This window comes from Anolis sagrei, chromosome 1, assembly GCF_037176765.1.
Source record: "Anolis sagrei isolate rAnoSag1 chromosome 1, rAnoSag1.mat, whole genome shotgun sequence".
Taxonomy (NCBI): domain Eukaryota; kingdom Metazoa; phylum Chordata; class Lepidosauria; order Squamata; family Dactyloidae; genus Anolis; species Anolis sagrei.
The window spans coordinates 55,667,605-55,689,906 of NC_090021.1; the positions used below are offsets into that span (position 1 = coordinate 55,667,605).

A 22,302-nucleotide genomic window follows, 5' to 3' on the forward strand; every position below is an offset into this window, starting at 1 on the left:
AGCTCCCTGTTGGCCGTCACCACCCCCCCAGCTCCTTCAAGGTCAGTCCAGTCACTTCAAGGATGCCATCCATCCATCTTGCCCTTGGTCGGCCCCTCTTCCTTTTGCCTTCCACTTTCCCCAGCATAATTGTCTTCTCTAGGCTTTGCTGTCTCCTCATGATGTGGCCAAAGTACTTCAACTTTGTCTCTAGTATCCTTCCCTCCAGTAAGCAGTTGGGCTTTATTTCCTGGAGGATGGACTGGTTGGATCTTCTCGCAGTCCAAGGCACTCTCAGCACTTTCCTCCAACACCACAGCTCAAAAGCATCTATCTTCCTTCGCTCAGCCTTCCCTAAGGTCCAGCTCTCACATCTGTAGGTTACTACAGGGAATACCATGGCTTTGACTATGCAGATCTTTGTTGCCAGTGTGATGTCTCTGCTCTTTACTATTTTATCGAGATTGGACATTGCTCTCCTCCCAAGAAGTAAGCGTCTTCTGATTTCCTGGCCACAGTTTGCATCTGCAGTAATCTTTGCACCTAGAAATACAAAGTCTGTCACGGCCTCCACATTTTCTCCCTCTATTTCCCAGTTGTCAATCATTCTTGTTGCCATAATCTTGGTTTTTTTGACGTTTAGCTGCAGCCCAGCTTTTGCGCTTTCTTCTTTCGCCTTGATTAGAAGGCTCCTCAGCTCCTCCTCGTTTTCGGCCATCAGAGTGGTGTCATCTGCATATCTGAGGTTGTTAATGTTTCTTCCAGCAATTTTCACCCCAGCTTTGCATTCATCAAGCCCCGCACAGACTCAGATAACCCAGTTCAAAGCAGACATTGTGGGATTTTTTGCCATGATATTTTGGGTTATATAGCTGTGTGGAAGAGGTTAACACTGTTTGTGCCAATTACTTTGACTGCATTTTGAGTCTTTTCTTGTAATCGTAACACAACAGGACTGATCATTTTTAGCAGGACTGATAATTTCTAACCATCTCAGAAGAACAGATAACTCTATTTTCCATTTCAGCTGCTCTTCAACCGGTACACGAACTATTTTATGGCCAAACGTTTGTTTTGTTTTGTTCTTTTCTCTGCCTCTTTCTATTGTCTACAAAGAATTTGATAGCGCAAGCCGCCTTGCGCCTGCGCACTAGGTTATTTCGGGGGCAAAGCATTTTGTGCCCCCCCCCCCGCCTGTGGCTATGTGCGCGAGTGTCGCCCGCGTGCGCGCTTGTGTGTCAGTCAGGAGACAGCGCCTGCGCAGTAGTTCTTCTCGCCCGCGCCGCGCCGTTAGCCGCGCAATACGCTGGGAATAACGTTAGAACGGTTTACAGAAGCGCGCGCGACGCAGAGAGAGAGAGAGAGGGGGAGGGTCCTCGCGCGCCCTTCCCTCCCTCTGGGCCCCTCCCCCTCCCTTCCCTTCTCCTTGCTCTGGAGAGGGAAGATGGTGGGCCTCTGAGTCAAGGGCGCGTCTTGTGGCTTCCCGAGCGGGGTGAGTGATGCTGCGCCGGGCCCAAGGCCCTTTTTGCCCAGATGGGTGGGATGTCCCCTGTGCCTCCCTCGGGGAGAAAGCGCCGCCAGTACAGGCCTTTGTGCGCCCCCGCCCCTTCCCTTCTCCTTCCCTCCCCCGAGGCGGGTGTCTGCAGCACCCCGGCCGACGTTGTTGTGGCTGTTAGGAGTGGGACCTGCCCTTCCCATCTCCCTTTTTGTTCTCTTCTGTGACCACTGTTGCGTCTCCAATGGCTTGCCTCTCTTGAGACTCAGGGAAGGCTGCAAGGGCTGTGGGTGTAAGAGGAGGGACGGCCCAAATTGCACCCAGGTGGAGCCTTTTCCCCCCCATCCAGCCTGGATCTACACTGCCACCTAATCCAGTTTCAGGATGCCTTGAACTGCATTATATGAGTCTACACTGCATTCAGAAACTGGATGTTATATGGCAGTGCTGATGGGACCCCAGAAAACACACCCAGGCAGGCCCCTTTTACACTACCATATAAAATCCAGATTATCTGCTTTGAATTGGATTATATGGCAGTGTAGAAGGGGCCTCAGAGGTGCCTGAAGAGGGCCTTGCCTCTCTGTTTTGTTATTCTTCCTATCCATCTCTTCCAACTATCTCGATTCTCCTTTGTCCACATATTTCTGATGGCGCAGGCTTTTGTGTGTATATGCCTTTGTAAAAACAATCCAGCCAATTGAAGAGTGTGTGTGGTTTGTGCAAAAAAAGAGTAATAATCCGAGCCTTTTGTATTCCAATATTTCCTTCATGTATAAACACCCCATAATAATAATAATAATATGAGCCTTTTGTATTTCAATATTTCCTACATGTATAAACACCCCATAATAATAATAATAAATTGAGCCTTTTGTATTCCAATCTTTCCTACAGCTTAAGTATAAACACCCCCAATCTAAGGTCATAATATATTTTTAGATTACTGTAAAATTAGACTTTAAAAATATCCCCCCCCCCCCCAAATAACATAGGTATATATGTTTTTTAATGTAGTCTTTGGTCAGAGAACCGGCTTCTCAGAAGCGACACATATCAGGCTGTTTGTGGAAAGCATCCTTCCAAATTGTTCATTTTGTGCATGTGGGAGGCGTCCTAGTCATAGCTGCTTTCTTGGAAGTGAACTGCATTGGTTGCAATGCTAATAAACAAATCTTTGAGTGGTTTTGAAAGAATCCAGCATTTTATGAAAGAGGAAGCTGACTCGATGAAGGAAGCATATGACAGCTTTACAGATGAGCTGCCTTTTGTGATCTCATCTAGTCATTGCCTGGAACCGGATGCTGGGGATGGGGGAAGGGAAGAGGAGGGCTTCTGCCCAGAACTGTTTTCTAGTACAGCGTGCACTTACAATTCAGTTAGCCTCTGGCATCAGGTAAGATATTGCTTTTGCATCTGAGCAGGAAGTCATTGAATGCATTAAATGGCTATGGCTGTTCAAAAGATGGCACACACACAGAAGAGCTACATTTTGCTTAAGAGAGCAATGGGTTTGAGTTACTTATTATTTCTCAACTAATTTTTAAATATCTGCTGGTAACAAAATTGCATCAGATAAAAGCTAGTGTGATTTTCTTTTCAGCTGTTAGCAAAGAGCAAGTAAACAAGCAGTGTATGGTGAATACTTGTTCAAATTGTTTCCTTATGCAATAGGAGCAAAGCAGATTCTTTATACATTATTTATTTGAAACAGTATACAGTACTCAGGTTTTTAACATGAGAGTATTTGGTGCCATGCTTTTATACAATGCAACCAAGAGGAGTTTGCCAGCACTGAATTGCATTCACGAGTGGAAGGGTTGGAAGGAGGAAGAAAACTTGATGTAACAAAGCTTTAAAAATGTAATGGGCGCAGAGGAAAATATGTAGCCCCCCTAAAGAATATACTAATCTTTAGTCTAGTATAGTGCATTAATTCCAAAAATATGTTTGTGATGAATAATAAAATCATTTAGAGACTTGCAGATATCTTGTAGCTGACAAAAATCAAGGGCCGGTGCCTCAGTATTAATGCCTCTTGAACAAGAACCCAAACTTTGATTTTGAATGCAAAAATGCCTAATTTTAATCTGTATTGTACACGAAGGGATATAATAAATAATAATAAATAATAACAAAACTTTATTTGTACCCCGCTACCATCTCCCCAAGGGATTCGGTGCGGCTTACATGAGGCCAAGCCCACAGCACATCAATAAACAAAAGCAATAACAATAATCAATACAAAACAGTTAAAATAAACTCAAAAACAGAAAATACACAATAAGCAATAAACAATAACAATATCAAAGCATACAGCATTTAAAAACCTATGTGATGTTACTTATGGAGCCCGCCTTCCAATATAAGGAAGTGAATTAACATTGAGTGAACTGAGCAGTTGCTGAAGGAGTTGCTGCAAACAGAACAACCTTGGTAATGGTTGACAAGGAAATCAGGGACACAAGAGAGCAGTGATCCAATAAGAAGGGGAGGAGAAATTAAAAGAGCCACCCAGAAGAACCATGGGGCTGGAAGATGTGCTGTTCAGTACTTTTTCAGTCAGGTTGATTGTCAGATAAAACAATGAAGAAAAAGACTAATTAAGCTTAAATTTTTCTTTTTTGAATGTGAATAGTTACTGAGAAAGCATGCATAATACATGCTTCCTAAAAGGTACTGATTTCCAGCCAAATAGAGCCTTGTGTGCAAGCTAAGATCATAAAAGTATAATTTTCAAGTGGGTGTAGCATACTTGTCTTTTGTATTACAGACTTCTATCTACTTAAAACCTTGTTCTACTATATGCACACAAACAAGGATTCAAAGCAAGATATGTTATTATGAAGATGAAGGCTGTAGGGATTACTTGGTTATGTTGTCAGATAATATTGTACTTGCTTCTGAATTAAATGTTTGGGATTTGGCTATGCCAAGTGTTCAGAACTTTCCAGAAACAATGAGTTGTGATTTAATTTATTTAATAAAAAGAAATTATTTAAAATTTGGAATTTTTAAAGCCATTAATGTTTACATTTGAGACCTGAATCTTGCCAAACCCAAGGTAGTTTACAGGGTGTAAAGTTAGAATACAGGATAAATAATAGGATCTCAGTGGACAATTGTAGTAAGGATCTGAAGTAGGGGTCAGAGAAACTGCTATAATTTTACTTTTGGCAAAGAAGGAAATTTGAGACTTGCACTAAACTTATGAATTGTGACTACACACGTTAATGATAACACACAAATTGTCTAGCAAGAGCAGTGGTTCCCAACCCTTTTATTGACAAAAGCTCACATGACCAGGGCCCATTTTGATCAGGGCCCACTTGAACAGAGACCACTTTGACCAGGGACCACTCTCCAACATTAGTACCAAAAGGGGTGGGGCCCTATGAGGAGCGGCTTAAGGAGCTGGGCATGTTTAGCCTGAAGAAGAGAAGGCTGAGAGGGGATATGATAGCCATGTATAAATATGTGAGAGGAAGCCACAGGGAGGAGGGAGCAAGCTTGTTTTCTGCTTCCCTGGAGACTAGGATGTGGAACAATGGCTTCAAACTACAAGAGAGGAGATTCCATCTGAACATTAGGAAGAACTTCCTGACTGTGAGAGCTGTTCAGCAGTGGAACTCTCTGCCCCGGAGTGTGGTGGAGGCTCCTTCTTTGGAAGCTTTTAAACAGAGGCTGGATGGCCATCTGTCAGGGGTGATTTGAATGCAATATTCCTGCTTCTTGGCAGGAGGTTGGACTGGATGGCCCATGAGGTCTCTTCCAACTCTGTGATTCTATGATTCTATGGTCAGCTCTGTGGTAATGAGCAGAAATAAAAGAAATAAAAATAGGAAGGAGATTTGTGGACCAGATTTTCATTCTCACGGCCTACTACTGGGCCACGGTCCACAGGTTGAGAACCACTGAGCTAGAGCATCCAAAGCAGTGCCAATTGTCACATCTTGTTTTAGGAAATTGCTATATTCAAATGTTTGTGCTCATATGATTGTAAATAAAAAGATATTATAAATATAACCGTGAGTCCATTTCCATTATGAAGCAACAATATGTGTAAAGAAGAAATTTCTAACACCTGCCATGACTGGGGTTGTTTAGAAGTCCTCCCTATATTGTAAAGCGAGCCCTCCATGTTAACGAATTTCACTTTTGTGATTTGATTATTTGTGAATTATTTGATGTCTGCATAGGTACTGCTAACTTGTTGCGACTAAGGGACATTGTGAACACACAGTGAGGTTTGTACATTCCTAATAATGGAGTTGGAACTTGCCCTTCCCTGCCTCCTCCTGCCCTGCTTCACCTGTTAACTGTGCGACTGCTGTCATTCCATTGGCCTCTTTGGGGACCGAAAAGAAAAGGCCTGCTTTGCCTCCTTGATGGCATGAGCTGTGGGATGGGGAGTTAGTGACCTCATCACAGGGATGTTTCCCCCTGTTTTCTCTCTGTTTTTGCATGCTGGTGAAACAAGAGTTCCATGGCAGCCATTCCATGGTGCATTGCCACTTCTGGTGGCTGCCCGTGGGATTCCGTTTTGCCAGCATGCTACAAGGGAGAGAAGACTCCTGATTCCAGAAAGCTGGAAGAAGCAAGGGAAAGCAAAAAGAAGACAGGAAAAGGTCATGGAATTGCTGGCCATATCTGAAGATGGACCTTGCCAGGAAAGAATGTGGTAAGATAGTTTCCCTACTCTTCCCAATGCTTTCCCCTGCTTCCTTCCTGCCCATCTGATGAAGTCCCTAGTGGGGTCCATCTGATGAACCCCAGTGGATTTGGGTATCTGCCTTTAGTACTGAGTTCCACTGTTCAGTTAGTGAAGGCAGGGGTGGGGAAGCAGGGAAGAGTGTCATGGTGTGGTCACTTTTAATCAATGCAGCAATACATCTGAGAATCACGGGAAAGGGCTGTTCAGGTCAATGTAGGCCCCATGTGGGTGCAGGAGCACATAGCAGCAAATAGTAGGCTCCTAGAGCCAACAAGCATGCTAAAGGGGAGGGGGGGGGGTTCCTACTTTTGTAGGGTCTGTCCCACCACCCTCTCAGGCTTGTTTGGTGAGAACAAGGGAGAAGATTTTTTTGATGATTGCTTCCACACACTGGAACTTCCTCCCTAGAGAGACCAGAATGGCCCCATCATTGCTTTCCTTTTGCACGCAGGTGAAAATATACCTCTGCCAGTAGGGAATGATAAGAGGCAGGCTTCTGGGGATGCTGAGAGTGGGGTTTTGGAAGTCTGTCTAGATTTTTAAACAAAGTTTTAATTGTATTTAATTGTATTTTATCTTTTACACATGGCGTAAGTATTTCTTTTTAAATTTTTATATTTATATTTGCCTTGTCTTAAAATTATATTATATTGCGTCATTTCATTACATTTATGAAGAAATAAATGATAAAAATAAAGAAAGAATAAAGAAATGATAAATAATCACAGAGCTCTTCTAGACACATATCTAGTCCACCATGGAAAAGTTTTGACTAGGTTTTTTTGGTTTTGTTTTGTTTTTTTGCATTTGTGTCAAAATGATCCCATGAGTAATAATTTTGTTAGGAAACACTGATATACGTAAAGCTAAAGGTTTCCCCCTGACTTTTAAGTCTAGTTGTGTCCGACTCTGGGGTGTGGTGTTCATCTCCATTTCTAAGCCAAAGAGCCGGCGTTGTCCGTGGATACTCCAAGGTCATGTGGCTGGCATGACTGAATGGAGCGCTGTTACCTTTTCGCCGGAGTGGTACCTGCTGATCTACTCACATTTGTATGTTTTCAAACTGCTAGGTTGGCAGAAGCTGGGGCTGACAGTGGAAGCTCCCACCGCTCCCTGGATTCGAATCTGCGACCTTTCGGTCAACTAGCTCAGCCGCTCAGCGGTTTAATATACTGCGCCACCAGGAGCGCCTATACTGATATAGCCAACATATAACAGGTTTAATTCAAAAACATTTACCACCATTTCCAGATCCAGACTGATCCAATAGCTGAATTAGTTGCTTCATGGTTGCATCTATAATAGATATATCCTTAGTAATTACTGTGCATAAATATTCTCTTGACATCACAGAAGTCCAATCCTTGGTTGCTGTTTTGTAGACAGATAATAGCATTCTAAATCTGTTTTATTATTGGTTCCTTTCTGCTTTCAATTTACTTGAATATCCTGTAGCTCTCTTTGATATTAATGGGCTCTTCATTACACAATTTAACATTTCTGATGTACTATCACCCATTATTTGCAAAAAGACATTGTAAGGCTCAATGGCATTGTTTGTAGTAAAATCAGGTTATCAGAGGACTCCCTTGCAGGACAGTCTCCTAGTATCTGTTTGGAAAAGCTTTATAAAAGTTAAATTTCAAACATTACCAAGAAAATTATTATGATTATAACAAAAATATTGCTTATACATGTTGAATTTATGAGGATTTCTGGGAAAACAAAGTATTTCTACATGGACTAGATTTGTTATTGTTTTATGTCTTCAAGTCATTATTAACTTATGGTGTTCTTAGATGAACCTATCATTTTCTTGATTTATTCAGAGGGGATTTGCCATTCCCTTCATTTGAGACTGAGAGGGAACGTCTTGCGCAAAATCACACAGTGGATTGCTTTGCTGTGTTCTAGACTAACACAAGAGTTCTCGATTAATACTAGATACCAGAACATAAGCATTGTGGTTATACTTTAAATGACCAGATTAGACCTGGTCATTTAAAGTATGATTATAAATGAAAGAATAAGGAGACAACTAATTGTGTGTTTCAAATTTTTATATGGTGTTTCGTATAACACATTTATCAAATAGCATACAGTGATTTCATATACTGGCGCTATGTACTGTATTTGATGAACCATATGAGCGTACGTGTAAATTAAAGTTACTGTGAATAAAATTTTAATATTTTAAAGAAAAATCTAAAAAATATATAAAGAGTTCTTGCATGCAGTTACATCAGGTGACAAACTGTATCAGATGCATAAATGGACTGTGATCATTTTCTCATACTGAAGTTTCAAATTTCATTGTGTTGGAAAAGTTTCAACGTATTATTTCTTAAAGGAGATGTTTTCTTTTGCATGGTAGCCTTCTTGAGGTTTCAAAGTAGAATTCACTCTGTCTCCAGTTCTTGTGAGAACCATCTTTTTACTGTGTTTCTAGAATACCTGTATCTTGGGCTTTGAGTTTTTCTCCACCCTTAATGTGGTGCAAACTGCTTTTAAACATATAAAATGTTAATTGTATAGACTGATTTATCAGAGATCCAGGATATTGAAGACAAACAGAACAATCTTGATGTTGAGGCCTTGTCTGAGGAGGAGGATGGGAACCCTTTGGCGAGGCTTTGTGCTTCTGAATTGGAGTCCACCATTTTTGCAGTGCCCCAGAGAGAAAGTACTTCTTCTCTGGAAGATGAGAATGGTTTTACAGACAGATCTGTTTCTAGTGAGGATGTTTCACATAAAATGCCACGCAGGAGCAATTAAGAGTTTCTCAGCATTTGAAAGATAAACAGAAGGATTTCAGGCGTTAGTTAGATAGCGTCTTCATGGGAATCAATTTGGTTTCTTAAGCTAATCCCTTCGATTGCTCTGTGTGAGAGCAATTTTGTATTTTCCAAAGAAAGTAACTTTTCTCTTGTTCTCCATGATTGGAGATTCTGGCCTTGCTTTCATGTAATGTTTTCCTGTTTGGGATTGGGGAATCTTGTTTGGACACAGTTCTTGATCTAAGTTTTGTGGATGTTGGTTTTATTGTCAGTGTGGGAATCTCTTTTCTTTAATAAACTTTTGATTAGTTGATTGATTCCTGTTAGGTGAGCTATATTTAGGGTTAATTAGCTCTTTATCTTGGATGAAAAGAAGTCACACAGGTGGCTGGGCTGCAACACTTTGGTTTATAAGAAAAGAAGAGGTATCATTATCTCAAGAGAGATTTCATTCTTGATTCTGTCTGTCAGTAATCTGTACTTCCATTCTTATGTTTTAATCTAAGAGGAAAAAAAGGAAGGATGATTCAGGCAAGATTTAATTTGTGAAATTAAATCAGTGAGGCAAGGCTTAACTGCCTTCTGAAGTATATTTATAATAAGTACTGGATCCTTACAACTGGTGGATCCTTACAACTGTTAGACTTTCTCGGCCTGAAGGGTTTTCTATAGACCTCTATACAGGCCACATACAGTGATGCAGATTTGGAGAGGTGTACTTTGGATCAGCGACACTGAAGTCTGCACTGCCAACTGCCGAAACAAATTAGCAGATGGTAGATGTATGAACTGCCTGGCACAAAGCTTGTCCAGTGCAGGATGGCAGTATGAACAGGTACATCGGCTAGGAAAGCAGCCCAACTGATCACACTATCATGAAGTGTGGGAAGCTCCAGAGCATCCAGCAACTTTTTAAATGCAGGACAAGGGCATGTTCAATATCCATTCACCCCCACCCTGACTCATTCAACCCCTCCCGAAAATTTTTTCTGGCTACGGCCCTGTTTGTTATACATTTGTTTTACAGCAGTTACATATTATTCAATACACCTAACATACTTTGACATCTAGTATTATTATTCTGCTTGAACATATTTTCTATTCCTCACCGCTGTGCTCCCCTCCTCCCATCTCAAGCCACAACTTTTACATGTCGCCTGTCCAAAATCTCAATTCTTCTTGTGGCGGTAACTTTCCTTCTTTATTTTTTAATCCTTTTACAATAAATTTTCTCCATACATCATTAAAATAACTTTGTTTCCATATACCTCTTTTAACTTTTAATATACATGTCAGCTTATCATTTATTGCCAGTTTCCATACTTCCTTATACCACTCCTCTATTTGTATATTTATTTCTTTTTTCCAATTCCTTGCTATAAGCAGTCTTGCTATTGTTAATAAATTTGTTACTGCTTCTTTATCCTCTTTTTTCAATTGATTATTGTTATATATTGATAATAAAGCTATACTAGGACTACTCTCTATTTTAGTATTCATTATATCTTCTATTTCTCTAAATACTTTCCCCCCAAAATTATTTACATATTTACATTGCCACCACATATATATATATGTTCCTGGTTCTTGACACCCTCTCCAACAATTTTTTGAATAATTTTTATTTATGTGTGCTAATCTTACTGGTGTTAGATAACATTTCCATATTAACTTACAATAATTTTCTTTAACCCATATAAGTTTTTTTTAGATGTCTTTGTTTCCATAATTGTTGCCATTCTATTTCATTTATTTTTATCCCTAAGTCTTCTTCCCAGACCTCCTTGAGGGTGTTGTTTTTTGTGTTTCCTTCCTTTATTTCAATTATTATCTTACATATTTTACTGGTTGTTTCTTTCAAATTTTCATGCTCTTCCATAACCCTTCCATTCTGTATTATTTGTTCGAATTGATTAAGCTTGCTTACGTTTTTATTATTTTCCCCCAATTTTTAAACCATTGTTCTAATTGTATACAATGAAACCATGTCAATTTTATTTCTCTAAATTCTTCCAAAATCGTTTCCTTCTTCATTTCCTCCTTTATCCAATCCCCTATTTTGTCTAAAAAAAATTCTCTTAACTTTTTATCCATTACTTTTTTTAAAAAAATTGGAAATTTATTTTCCATTACAATTGGGGTTATAACTGAACCATCCATTATTAACATTCTCCTATACTTGTTCCATACTTCTAATATATTGCTCAACATTGGGTTTCTAATTTCCCTAATTTAATTTTATCATGAACTGTTTATCTCAATGCCCTTATCAAATATAGGAAAAATACATTTTCCAGTGCTCTCTCTAATTGGATTTTTTATTTTAAAATATCACTGTCTTGAAATAAACCTTTCTTAGTTACTCTTGCATACTACTGAATATCTATAATAATGATGTTCAAATTTTGCTGTGTGAAGTGTCTATGTATCCTTAATGCACGATCAGCATGTTCTTGTTTGGAAAAAAGATGACTTATAGAATTTAAATAAATAAGCAGATTTCTGCAGTTTGAAAATTCTAGTGTTAAATAGAGCCTCTAGAGCATTCTTCTACTTGGCTAAATTTGGGAAAAAAAGAGAGACAAGACAAAATAATGTGACTATAGATAAAATGTACTAAATCAAGTGACAGAGTAAGGATAGCAAATTTTCTGTAAATAATGATTTAAAATAGATAATTAATAAACTTTACTCCTTATATCACACAAGATTATTTAATTGAAATTTTAGCTGTTCCTATCTTGCAAGAGTTCAGGTAGCATATAAGTAAAATAATTCAAAGACAATTTAAAACAAAATAAAATATAAAACAATTAAAATAATTCAGTCAGACTAGAAGCATATTACTTTAAAAAGCAGTATTTAAATTTATTGCTAGAATAAAATCACTGTCAGTGCCAATTAATTAATCGTCTATTTAAATATTTTTTCAGTAATACCTGGGGACCTACAACAAAATGTAGCTGTATGATTTGAGGAAGAGGGATATTTAGGGCAAAGGCTTCTCCATTTCATTAACCCATTTCATCTTTTTTCTTCTATTTTCAATGATCTGCCTATGCCTGGGATATGCTCATTGGGATGCTATTAATAATATTAAATACAACTTTTTCTCCCTAGATAATCTCTGGAAAATTTAAACATAACTTCTCAGTGTGAAAATATAGATTTAGCACAAATAATGTTTCTAATGAAGACTATATAAAGATTGTTTGGGCAGGGTTTCCAAATAGGCATGGGTAGTTACTGCAGCTACTTGGGTAGACACTTGCAACTACTGGACTAGTGTAACTATATTTGCATAGATTTGTTATATTACCTTTGTTAGGTTATTTGACTCATTTTGTAAGTGGCATGATGATTTTTGTTATGAATTTTCTTCTTTCTGAAATCACATTTTTCTTAGGATGCTGAAACTGACAAACTCTTCACATTTAGAAAACCAACTAGGTCACCAGGATTACTCAAGGACTTGACCCTGTCTACTGTGATACTACAGCTTGAAAAGTTATTTTTGAGAAGAAAATATAATGACATGCTGAAGTAATACATAAGCAGCACTACAAATCGAATAGTCCTCACAGGCATGGTTCTCTTAGGTTCTGTAATGAGCATAACTTGTTTTGCAAGGTCTCTGCCAGTGATGGCCAACATGAAGCTATCCCTCACTGGTTTGTAGATATTTTGATTAAACATATTAGGAGAGAAAGGAGAGATCAGTTGTTCATGCTAAAAGCTATATCCAAGTACTGTGTTATTTCATGACATAATTTTTTTAAAAAAACAATTAAACATTAAGTAAAAAATTCTGAGGATGCTTGCCATAGATGCAGGCGAAACGTCAGGAGAAATGCCTCTAGAACATGGCCATATAGCCCGAAAAAACCCACAAGAACTGAGTGATTCCAGCCATGAAAGCCTTCGACAATACAAGTAAAAAATTGTTAATAATATCCATAAAGTATCAAAGAAATCTAGTGTTTTTACAATTAATATTCACAACAGACTATTAACAACCTAGTGTGATAGATAACTCAGTTAGAAGTTTAAGGTTCAGTTCACATTGAATTAATAGACATCAGTTAATAGGGCCCTGATGCATGTTTCACACAGTACTTTTCATGCCTAATTTCAGAAATCTGTTATGATACTAGAACAGTGGGTTTCAACCCATGGGTCCCCAGGTGTTTTGACTTACAACTCCCAGAAATCACAGACAGTTTACCAGCTGTTTGGATTTCTGGGACTTGAAGGCCAAAACATCTGGGGACCCACAGGTTAAGAACCACTGTACTAGAATATATCTGTACGTTAGCCTACTCTAAACCTGCTTACTTATTTAATATCATTTTCCCAGTAGAGAATTCTAAGTGGCTTTGCCTAATGTATCAATACATATAAGATTAGTGATTTCATTTTACAAAATCCAATATTTTCTAAATCTAGGAACACACAAATATAATGAACCTGAAGCTTGGCCATTCTCAATAAAAGAGAGCATAGGGATAAATGTCTGTGACACCATATGGTTTTATTCCTGAATTCCAAATCCGTCTCATTAAATAAATAAGCCCAGTGCATATTGCTTTGTAAAGAAAATGTGAAATAAAAGTTTTCTATTATTGTTTTTTAAATCCAAAATCTTGTCCCTATTTTACTATGTTAGGTTGTGTATTTGTTGCAAAAGAAACAAATATATGAAACTGTTTACACTAGATTGTTTCATTTTATAAAAGTAAATGGAATATTGTTTATTCTTCCCAAATGTTGATTAAGTGAAAATGTTGTTTAGACTATTGAAGAAAGATTACTGTGTCATTATGTGGCACAACCTGTACTAAATAATCTGATTATGTTTAGCAGCAGTAGTAAATAAGTGGATGAAGAGAATTAAAAATGGAATCTTATTGACTTGAGCATTAGAAGGGGAGAATGTTAATGCATTACTAATCAAAGAGGTGCCCATTACATTCTTAGACATTTTTCAGGTTGTTGAAATGCATTATACTAGTTTCTAAGTTTTTGTAATTTTAAAAATACTTGAAATGGCATCAAGCATTTTCCTGATAAAAGGACTTAATAAACCTTACCAAGTACTGTACAGTTATTAATTACTGGACAAAGTAGCAATAAATCTCCCACCATGATACTACCTTTCCATAGTGGTAGGATTCTCTATTCTCCTATGAGAAAAGAGCCTATTCCAATGATAGCAATGTTGCTGGTACGGTGTCTGTTTCAAAAGTATAATTTAATGTCTTGAGAATTACGACCAAATATGATAAAATGTACAATAATGCACCCCCCCCCTGTGAACTAGATCTCTTCTATAAAGTTTATTGAGAAGTAAAGTCTGTAACAGGTTCATCTCATTATTAATTAAAACTTCCAACCCAGATGTTAGACATTGCAGGGGAATTAGTACCATAACCGTTTGTTTATTATATCCTGATCAGCCATCTCTGTTCCCCCATGGGATGAGAAATAATAATGAACTTTGTCTCAAAATTTTCTTCTCATTTTTATATAATAATATAAACTTCAATCAAATTTCTGAAACTCAGAACAACTTATCCACATTTTAGTACAGGTTAGAGCTAAAGGGCAAAAACAATCTCTGGAGAATGTAATTGACATACCCTTTTATGAAACACACAATAAGCTTGTAAACAGTCCTGTATTTTGTGTGATATAACAAACAAACTTGAACTTCAGCTTTGATTTAGAAGTGAAGTTTCTGAGAATAAAGCACTTTTCCTTCTCTCTCATTGGAGGAGAGGACCTTTGGCTGTGGAACTAGCTCAGCCCACCAATGGTCAGATCCTGTTGTCAGATGTTCTACACCAAGCCAGTTCGTTCCAGAAACCCTTTTCTCTTCTTAATGCCCTGTCACATTACAGTTGTTTTTGCAATCTCCAACTAGAGAGAAAAGCAGGGATTCCTTTTTTTTTTTTTTGGCAATAATTGTACAATAGACCACCCTAGAGAAAATAAGTTGACAGTTCCTGGTCCTTTGAATGTATTTCCACAAATGCATCTTAGCCTTGCTGCTCCCAGATCGATTTCTAAATTGTTGGATTTGTCTCTGCATACCCACACCTCCTTGAGCATGGGGAGACCATTAGTTAGGAGTTGTCATCTCCTGGCAATCTGCTTCCTGGTCTTTGAATCATCCAGCTCTATGACATGATCTCAAAATGCATTCCCATTCTTGGGTCTCAGTGGGTGATATCATCTGGGCTGAGACATAGAGTTTATGATTGTGCTGTCTAACTTTTCCCTTCAAATCCTTCCATTTCACTGTTCCTACTAGGGAAAGATTTTGAGGGGAGGCATGTTGTAGTCTATTTTAAATGAAGAGACAAGAGCCTTAAGCCTTTCTGTATGCCAGGTGACATAAGTGGTGGGGCTAGCCCCTCTACTTTCCCATCTAATGAGTTTCAGGAGAGATTTTTAACTTTTTGTACATGTCCTTGCTAGGCACCAAGTAATGCCCTGCCTACGCTGCCGGATAAAATCCAGATTATCTGTTTTGAAATAGATTATATGGTAGTGTAGATTGATGTAATCCAGACATTTAATGTGGATTATTTGCTTTGGTAATCTGGATTATATGACAGTGTAGAAGGGACCTTAGAGAAAATTGCTCCTCTATGTTATTTGTGTGTAACCAAAATTTCAAGAATGTGGAGAATAAAGACAATCACAAGTGATCACTTCTAAAAACAGATGATATTCTGGACCTCCATGCAGATCCTAAAACTCAAAGTAGCAAAATGCATATTATGTGGGTTTTTTGTTTTTAGTTTAAATTGAATTGATAAGTGTTTTGTTTCCATCAATATTTTATCTTAGATACTGTCAACAGCAATATCTGTTGGTCTTGCTGAACTAGGTTACACCCATTTCTTTGGCTTCAGAATGCAGAGTTTCAGTCCTAAGTTATGCAGGCTGAATTGATATTTTTGTAGCAGTTGCATCATCTGTGAGAGTACAAATCTTTTTCAGAAAGCAGTACTTAAATATAATATAATTCCTATAACCAGTAGTGTCCCTGTCAAAACAAAATATCAAATTCTAATGGAATTAATGATAAAATATTATTATAATATGTGACAAAATGCTTATCAGAGTTATTGATCTGGAAGATGAAAGGCATTCTTATTAAGAGTCTGGCACAGCTTTCCTCGAACTGGTGCTTTCCAGATGTATTGCTTGTGTCTTCCTAGGCAATTCCATAGAGTCAAGCTTGAGAGTCTTGAAGAAGTCTTCACGCAGATTTAAAAAATAGTATGTGCGATTTTTCTACTTTCAAAGGGGTTGTGTACCCACACATGAAAGTGGAGGGCTAGTATCAGTGACATTTAGCATATTTCATTGCATAATACATATTTTATCCCTCTTTTGGGGAGCTGAAAAGGTGAGGGTGTGACTTTTATGTGTTGAAAAAAGTTCCAGCTTTGGGGCTTCACTCAGCTGGTTCTTTGCTCAACTGCATGAAGCTGAACAACGTGCTGACTGAGTGAAGTCCCATAGTTGAAAGAAGGCAAGCATATGGGAACGCAAATGAAGTAGACACTTTGGGGTGATAAATTAAGGGTGTGACTATTACTTGAAGAAAGCAAAAATATCAATTTGGGAGGGGGAGGAAGTTGCAACTGTTACGCAGTGGTGACTTTTAAGCAATTAAATACAGCAGATTACTGGAATCTTTTTCATGGTGTGAGAGAGCATGGATTTTAGATGATAATGTTTAAACTTGAACAGTGGAATATAATCTGAATTTTGTTCAGTATATCTTATTGGAATAAAAGGCTGTTTGGTATTTCCTTTTTCTTTAGTAAGAACTTGCTGTTTGGAAACCGCTGTGAGTCGCCCTCGGGCTTGAGATACAGCGGTATACAAGAATAGTAAATAAAATAAATAAATAAATAAACTTCAGAGATTTTTTTATTGTAGTAAATAACTGGGTATGAACTCAGCTTTTACTGTTAAAATCCAAGTATGTCATCCTTTGTATACTCAGTGATAGAGGATTGAGTATACCACTGAATTTAGTAATAACCACTAAGAAGCTAAGCATAGAGTTGTACTCCATATATGTGTCTCTGGTTCAAATAGCAAGTGTATCATGTTCCAAAAGAGACTTAAAATATGTATCTGGGTTGCAAATCTGTCACAGTTCTGCCAGTATACTTTTTGCTAGCTGTAACAGTAAAGTTTGTGTTTTCTGTCAGCCTTTTATCTCTGCAAGTGGGACCTAAAGCCATAATGATTGCCAGGGCAATAAATATTTAATCCCCTTTCAGGTATTTTAATTTACTCCCTATCCCATCAATTGTTACTGTATGTAGACTATTGTGAATAATCAACTCTGACCCAGTTATTCAGGTTTATTTTTAAAATAAATCTAATTTCTTTAGTCTCAGGGTACAATATGTTTTTGAGTCTAACTATTAAAGGGTGCACATGTTTCTTTAAGAAATAGCATATATAAATTAAAATAAATTCTGTAGATTTGTTCTTAAGTTGAATTTGTTAGTAAGTTGGAACAGGTACCTTTTAAAAGTGTAACTCCAGCTATCTATCTATCTATCTATCTATCTATCTATCTATCTATCTATAAATGCTCTGCGCGTAATGAGTACCTTAAAAACAAAAGAACCAATGAACGAATTCACACCAAATTTGGCAACAAAATGTCTCGCAACACAAGGAGTGACCATCACTCAAAAATTTATGATTTTGTCATTTGGGAGTTGTAGTTGCTGGGATTTATAGTTCACCTATAATCAAAGAGCATTCGGAACTCCACCAACGATGGAATTGAACCAAACTTGGGCACAAAAAACTCCCATGACCAACAGAAAATGCTAGAAGGGCATTGATCTTGAGTTTTGGAGTTGTAGTTCACCTACCTCTAGAGAGCATTGCGGACTCAAACAATGATGGATCTGGACCAAACTTGGCACGAATACTCAATATGGCCAAATATGAGCACAGATGGAGTTTGGGGGAAATAGACCTTGACATTTGCGAGTTGTAATTACTGGGATTTATAGTTTACCTACAATCAGAGCATTCTGAACCCCACCAACGACAGAATTGGGGCAAACTTCCCACACAGAACTCCCATGACCATCAGAAAATACTTAAGGCCATCCAGTCCAACCCTTCATCAGGGCAAGAAAACATAACCAAAGCCCTCCTGACAAAGAGCCATCCAGCCATAGATGTAGATAGATAGATTCACACACAGAGAGAGATATAGTATCAGATTTGAAAGGGACCCCTAAAGAAGGACAATGATGTCTTACGTGTTCCAAAGTAGGCAAACCAGACAATCTCCACATCAACACTGACAAAGAAACAGCAAGAAATGCTGTTTACCCACAAGCATAAAGAAATTACATATATTAGAAACCAAAACTTTCTCATTACCTTGTATTCCAGATCACCAGACTGGGCCACAGCAACGCGTGGCAGGGGGGCAGCTAGTGTATATATATATATATATATATAGAGAGAGAGAGAGAGAGAGAGAGAGCGCAAGCATGCATTCTTTGGATAGCATAGGGAAGCATTAACACCGCTATAGTGTTTGATTTGCTGTCTGTGCCCCTGTTCAGAAGATTTCATCTCACTTATATAATTGGATTTTGAAAAACGTGACTTGTTATGGAAACAAGGATTGGTGAGAAAGCATTAGTGGAGACACTCCCCCCCCCCCCCCATGATAACTCTTTCAGGAGTGGATTTCCCTTCCTAGTGAGATTTATCTCACTTACTGTTGTCTCACTCCGTTCTTAACTATGAGTAGTTTGTAAGTTGGATGTTTGTAACTCGGGGGCTTCTGTATACTGTAGCAATTTTTGGACTTTAGCCTTGGTAACTGCTACAGACATGTCTAAGCTTAAGCAGCTGTTAATCTCGTAGCAGGTATCCACAACTTGCATCAAGTTACCAAATTGACTTTTCCTTGCAATTGATATTCACACTTAGCATTTGTAACACTTAATTTTGGTAAAGTTCAAATAAATTTTAAAGCAAATAGGTCAAAAAGAAGAAACAGTTGAACATCACTTATATTTGTCTCACTTTAAGAGATTATTCATCACTATCGCCAGAGAAGCATGTGATCAACTCTTAAACTGGTGTCCACCCTGCAAAGAAATAATCCATCATACTGCTTTTTCCAAATCTTCTCCCATACGCTCAGTTCCCTGGAAAGACATTTACTTTAATAGTCAGATTTTATTACAATGTAAATGTCTTTGATGAGTTGTTTTGTTTTAATTTACTTACTTTTGGTTAGTTATTAAAATTTATATTGATGTCGTTTCATTCATTGGTTTGATTTGTTTTCATTATAGCATTGAATGTTTTCCACCTTGAGGAGATAGGGTGGGTTATAAATAAAGTTTATTATAATATTATTATTATTATTCAACTGGCCAGAACTCAACTGGCAGCTGCCACCCTGAGGACCTGTTTGTTGGCCACCCCTAGACTGGAATGATCTTCCAAAAGAGATTAAACAACTAAACAGATTATCTCTTCTGGCAAACCTAACCAGTCAATTTTAACATATGAATTTTAAATTGAGTTTTGTACTTATTTTATTTTAATCCCATCTTGCCAACATGCTTTTTATCTCTGTATTTTAAAGGGATTTTTTAATTTAAAAAACTTGTAATGTCCTAATCTATTGTATTATAATTGTTGTAACCCTCATGTTGGGAACAGTGTGAAATAAAAAGTGTTATTGTTGTTGAGTCAGTTATATCATTTTTTAAAATGGGATTTAAAATTTGTATTGAGCTTTCGAGTAGTGATTCATGTGAGTTTCAGATATGCCAGTTTAATCAAATTTCATGATAAACTATTTAAGATAGATTTGGTAATTTCATGAAATCATTTGTTCTGCAGATTTTAAAGATACGTTTTAAACAGCAATATTTTGAATATATGAACATATCCTTCTAAAATCCAATTTATTTTTCATTTTATTTCCATGCAGGTTGATCAATATTTTTGACTGAATGAGTGAAACTTAGTTTGTAAGAGTTTTTTCACTTTTGCATATGCAGTGGGGAAAATTAGAAGCATCTGTTTTCACTTTTCACCACATTCCCATTATCTCTTAATACAGGGACCTGTGGGTTTTAACCATAATTAGCAATAAAAAAGAAGATCAGAAACTATAAAGAAAATGTGCCAGAAACTGCTCATTCACAGAATATTTTCCCATCATTTCTGAATGCTGCCTTTCCCATACTACTTATATCTTCAAATATGCATTTATTTTAGTAATCCCTGTAGGTAGATATTCTGTAAAGGAAAACTGTCTCATGCATGTTCATGCAACCTACAGTGCTCTTTGAATAACCCGACATAAATAGATATAAGAAAAAAATACTTAGATATAATTAGTCTGTTGAGAACTTTAGAACCCTGTAGTTCACTTCTACAGTGGTTCTAATGTTTGGGAGGATCTAAATTTTTATCAATTGAAATCATAGTAGATCATTGTCACATTAACATTAACCTTTGAGTGGCAATGGCTTCTATAGACAAATATTTCTGTAGGTCATAGAACCGCCGCAAACTAGCGTCTTGGGAGAGCAAACTGTGCCAGCACGACGGATGACGTCGAAGACTCTTTCTCCGCCTATTTCTCCACGCCCGCGTGGTTTTCCCTTTGCTAGGGCAGCGATGCGAGCGTACTCTCGCTGTTGACAGAATTCAACAGCGAGAGTACGCTCGCATCGCTGCCCTAGCAAAGGGAAAACCACGCGGGCGCGGAGAAATAGGCGGAGAAAGAGGCGGAATCTTCGACGTCATCGGCCGTGCTGGCACAGTTTGCTCTCCCAAGACGCTAGTTTGCGGCGGCTCATAGGTTGTTAGTGATAGCAATACTTTATGAAAATGATGAAAACTTCACCATTCAGTAGAGTTTAATTCCTTTCTGGTTAGTTTTCTTGAATTTTTAAAAATGTTATGTTGTTACACATTTTAAGAAAGTTATTGGCTTTCCCCTTATAAAGCAGCTAATTTACTCAGCTTTAACTGAAGTTTCCACACAGTATTCTAAAAACCACTTTCCTTGGCATACGACATACAGGTGTATCTCTTATCAGACTCTTTAAATAAAGACATGATATGTGTAAAATTTATGTAGAAGTTGCCATTAATGTATCAGTCATTCAGTGTTTTAAATAGTGTGGTACATTTTTATTTTGTGTTGTAAGGCACGTTTGAGTTAAAATAGTAGATGTAATATATAGTAAACTAAGTCTGTATGTTCTGGTGTGTTTCAGAAGAATATCTCTTACAGTGACAATTCATATTTATTTTCCGGTATAGATGTGGGTTTGTTCTGGTGCATACATGTAGTCCTGTGTTAAGACTGTTGATTTTTGTGTGATGTTTTCAGTGGTGCTATATGTCTTAACTGTTGTAAAGTTTTATATTTATATGGGTGATGTTTATGAGTTATAATTAATATGTTTATTGGGATTTGTTTTTCTTCTATGTATTGGGATTTGTCCTTTTTGATTCCTTTGTTTTGATTGAACCTTTTTTGGATTATAAGTGTGACTGATATTATGTGTATTGTTTCCTCTTGTTGTAAGCCGCCCGAGTCTCCTTGGGGAGAGGAGGCGGGATATAAATAAAGCTTTATGATTATTATTGTTTGTTTGAGAAGCTATGACAAATTGTGTTAATGTAGAAAAATAGTTCCCACAGATAGTATTATCTGTGCACATTTCCTTCTACCTGAGTGTAGGAGGTGATGTTTATGAAGTAGTCCTTATAGTTGACATAGAATCTGCAATTTTTATTACTATGAGACTAGACACCAATACTATATATATTTACCAAACAGGTGCAAGAATTGAAGATTAAAACAATAAGCCTGAAACATTTTTCTCTTCATCTCTTTCATGCTGCAGGATGACGCAGCTTTGTAAGGATTTATAACCTAAACAAAAAATGAGCTTAACATCTTGGTTTTTGGTGAGCAGTGGAGGCACTCGCCATAGGCTGCCACGAGAGATGATTTTTGTTGGAAGAGATGACTGTGAGCTGATGTTGCAGGTAATTGTATCCGTTATTCAGAGTATATGTGTTCAAAGCTTTAACTTCGGTACATATTTCCTTGAGTTGATTACATTTGGATCTTTTTAGATGTTTTCCTTTTTATATGTAGCTTTTGTTTGCACTTTAATCGCAATTAATAAATTTCTTGGTGTGTGTCCTAAAAGAAAGAACATGTATATCTGTCAACCACTATTGCATAAATCCATTTATCTTTTATATCAAGTTAATTTTGT

General features: G+C 37.5%; 1 protein-coding gene across 12 annotated transcripts in view; it reads left to right on the top strand.

Annotated features, from left to right (window-relative positions):
• Window positions 1-1,233: 1,233 nt before the first annotated feature.
• Window positions 1,234-22,302, top strand: part of CEP170 (centrosomal protein 170) — a 95,119-nt gene continuing 74,050 nt past the window's right edge. For 9 of the 12 annotated variants that reach the window (XM_067464665.1, XM_067464670.1, XM_067464677.1 and 6 more), the window contains exons 1-2: window positions 1,234-1,471; window positions 21,922-22,066. In XM_067464665.1, the coding sequence (XP_067320766.1) occupies window positions 21,962-22,066 (105 nt within the window). In that variant the 5' untranslated portion in view covers window positions 1,234-1,471; window positions 21,922-21,961. The remainder of the gene's footprint in view (window positions 1,472-21,921; window positions 22,067-22,302) is intronic. The other 3 variants (XM_067464692.1, XM_067464697.1, XM_067464696.1) reach the window with 1 other exon arrangement.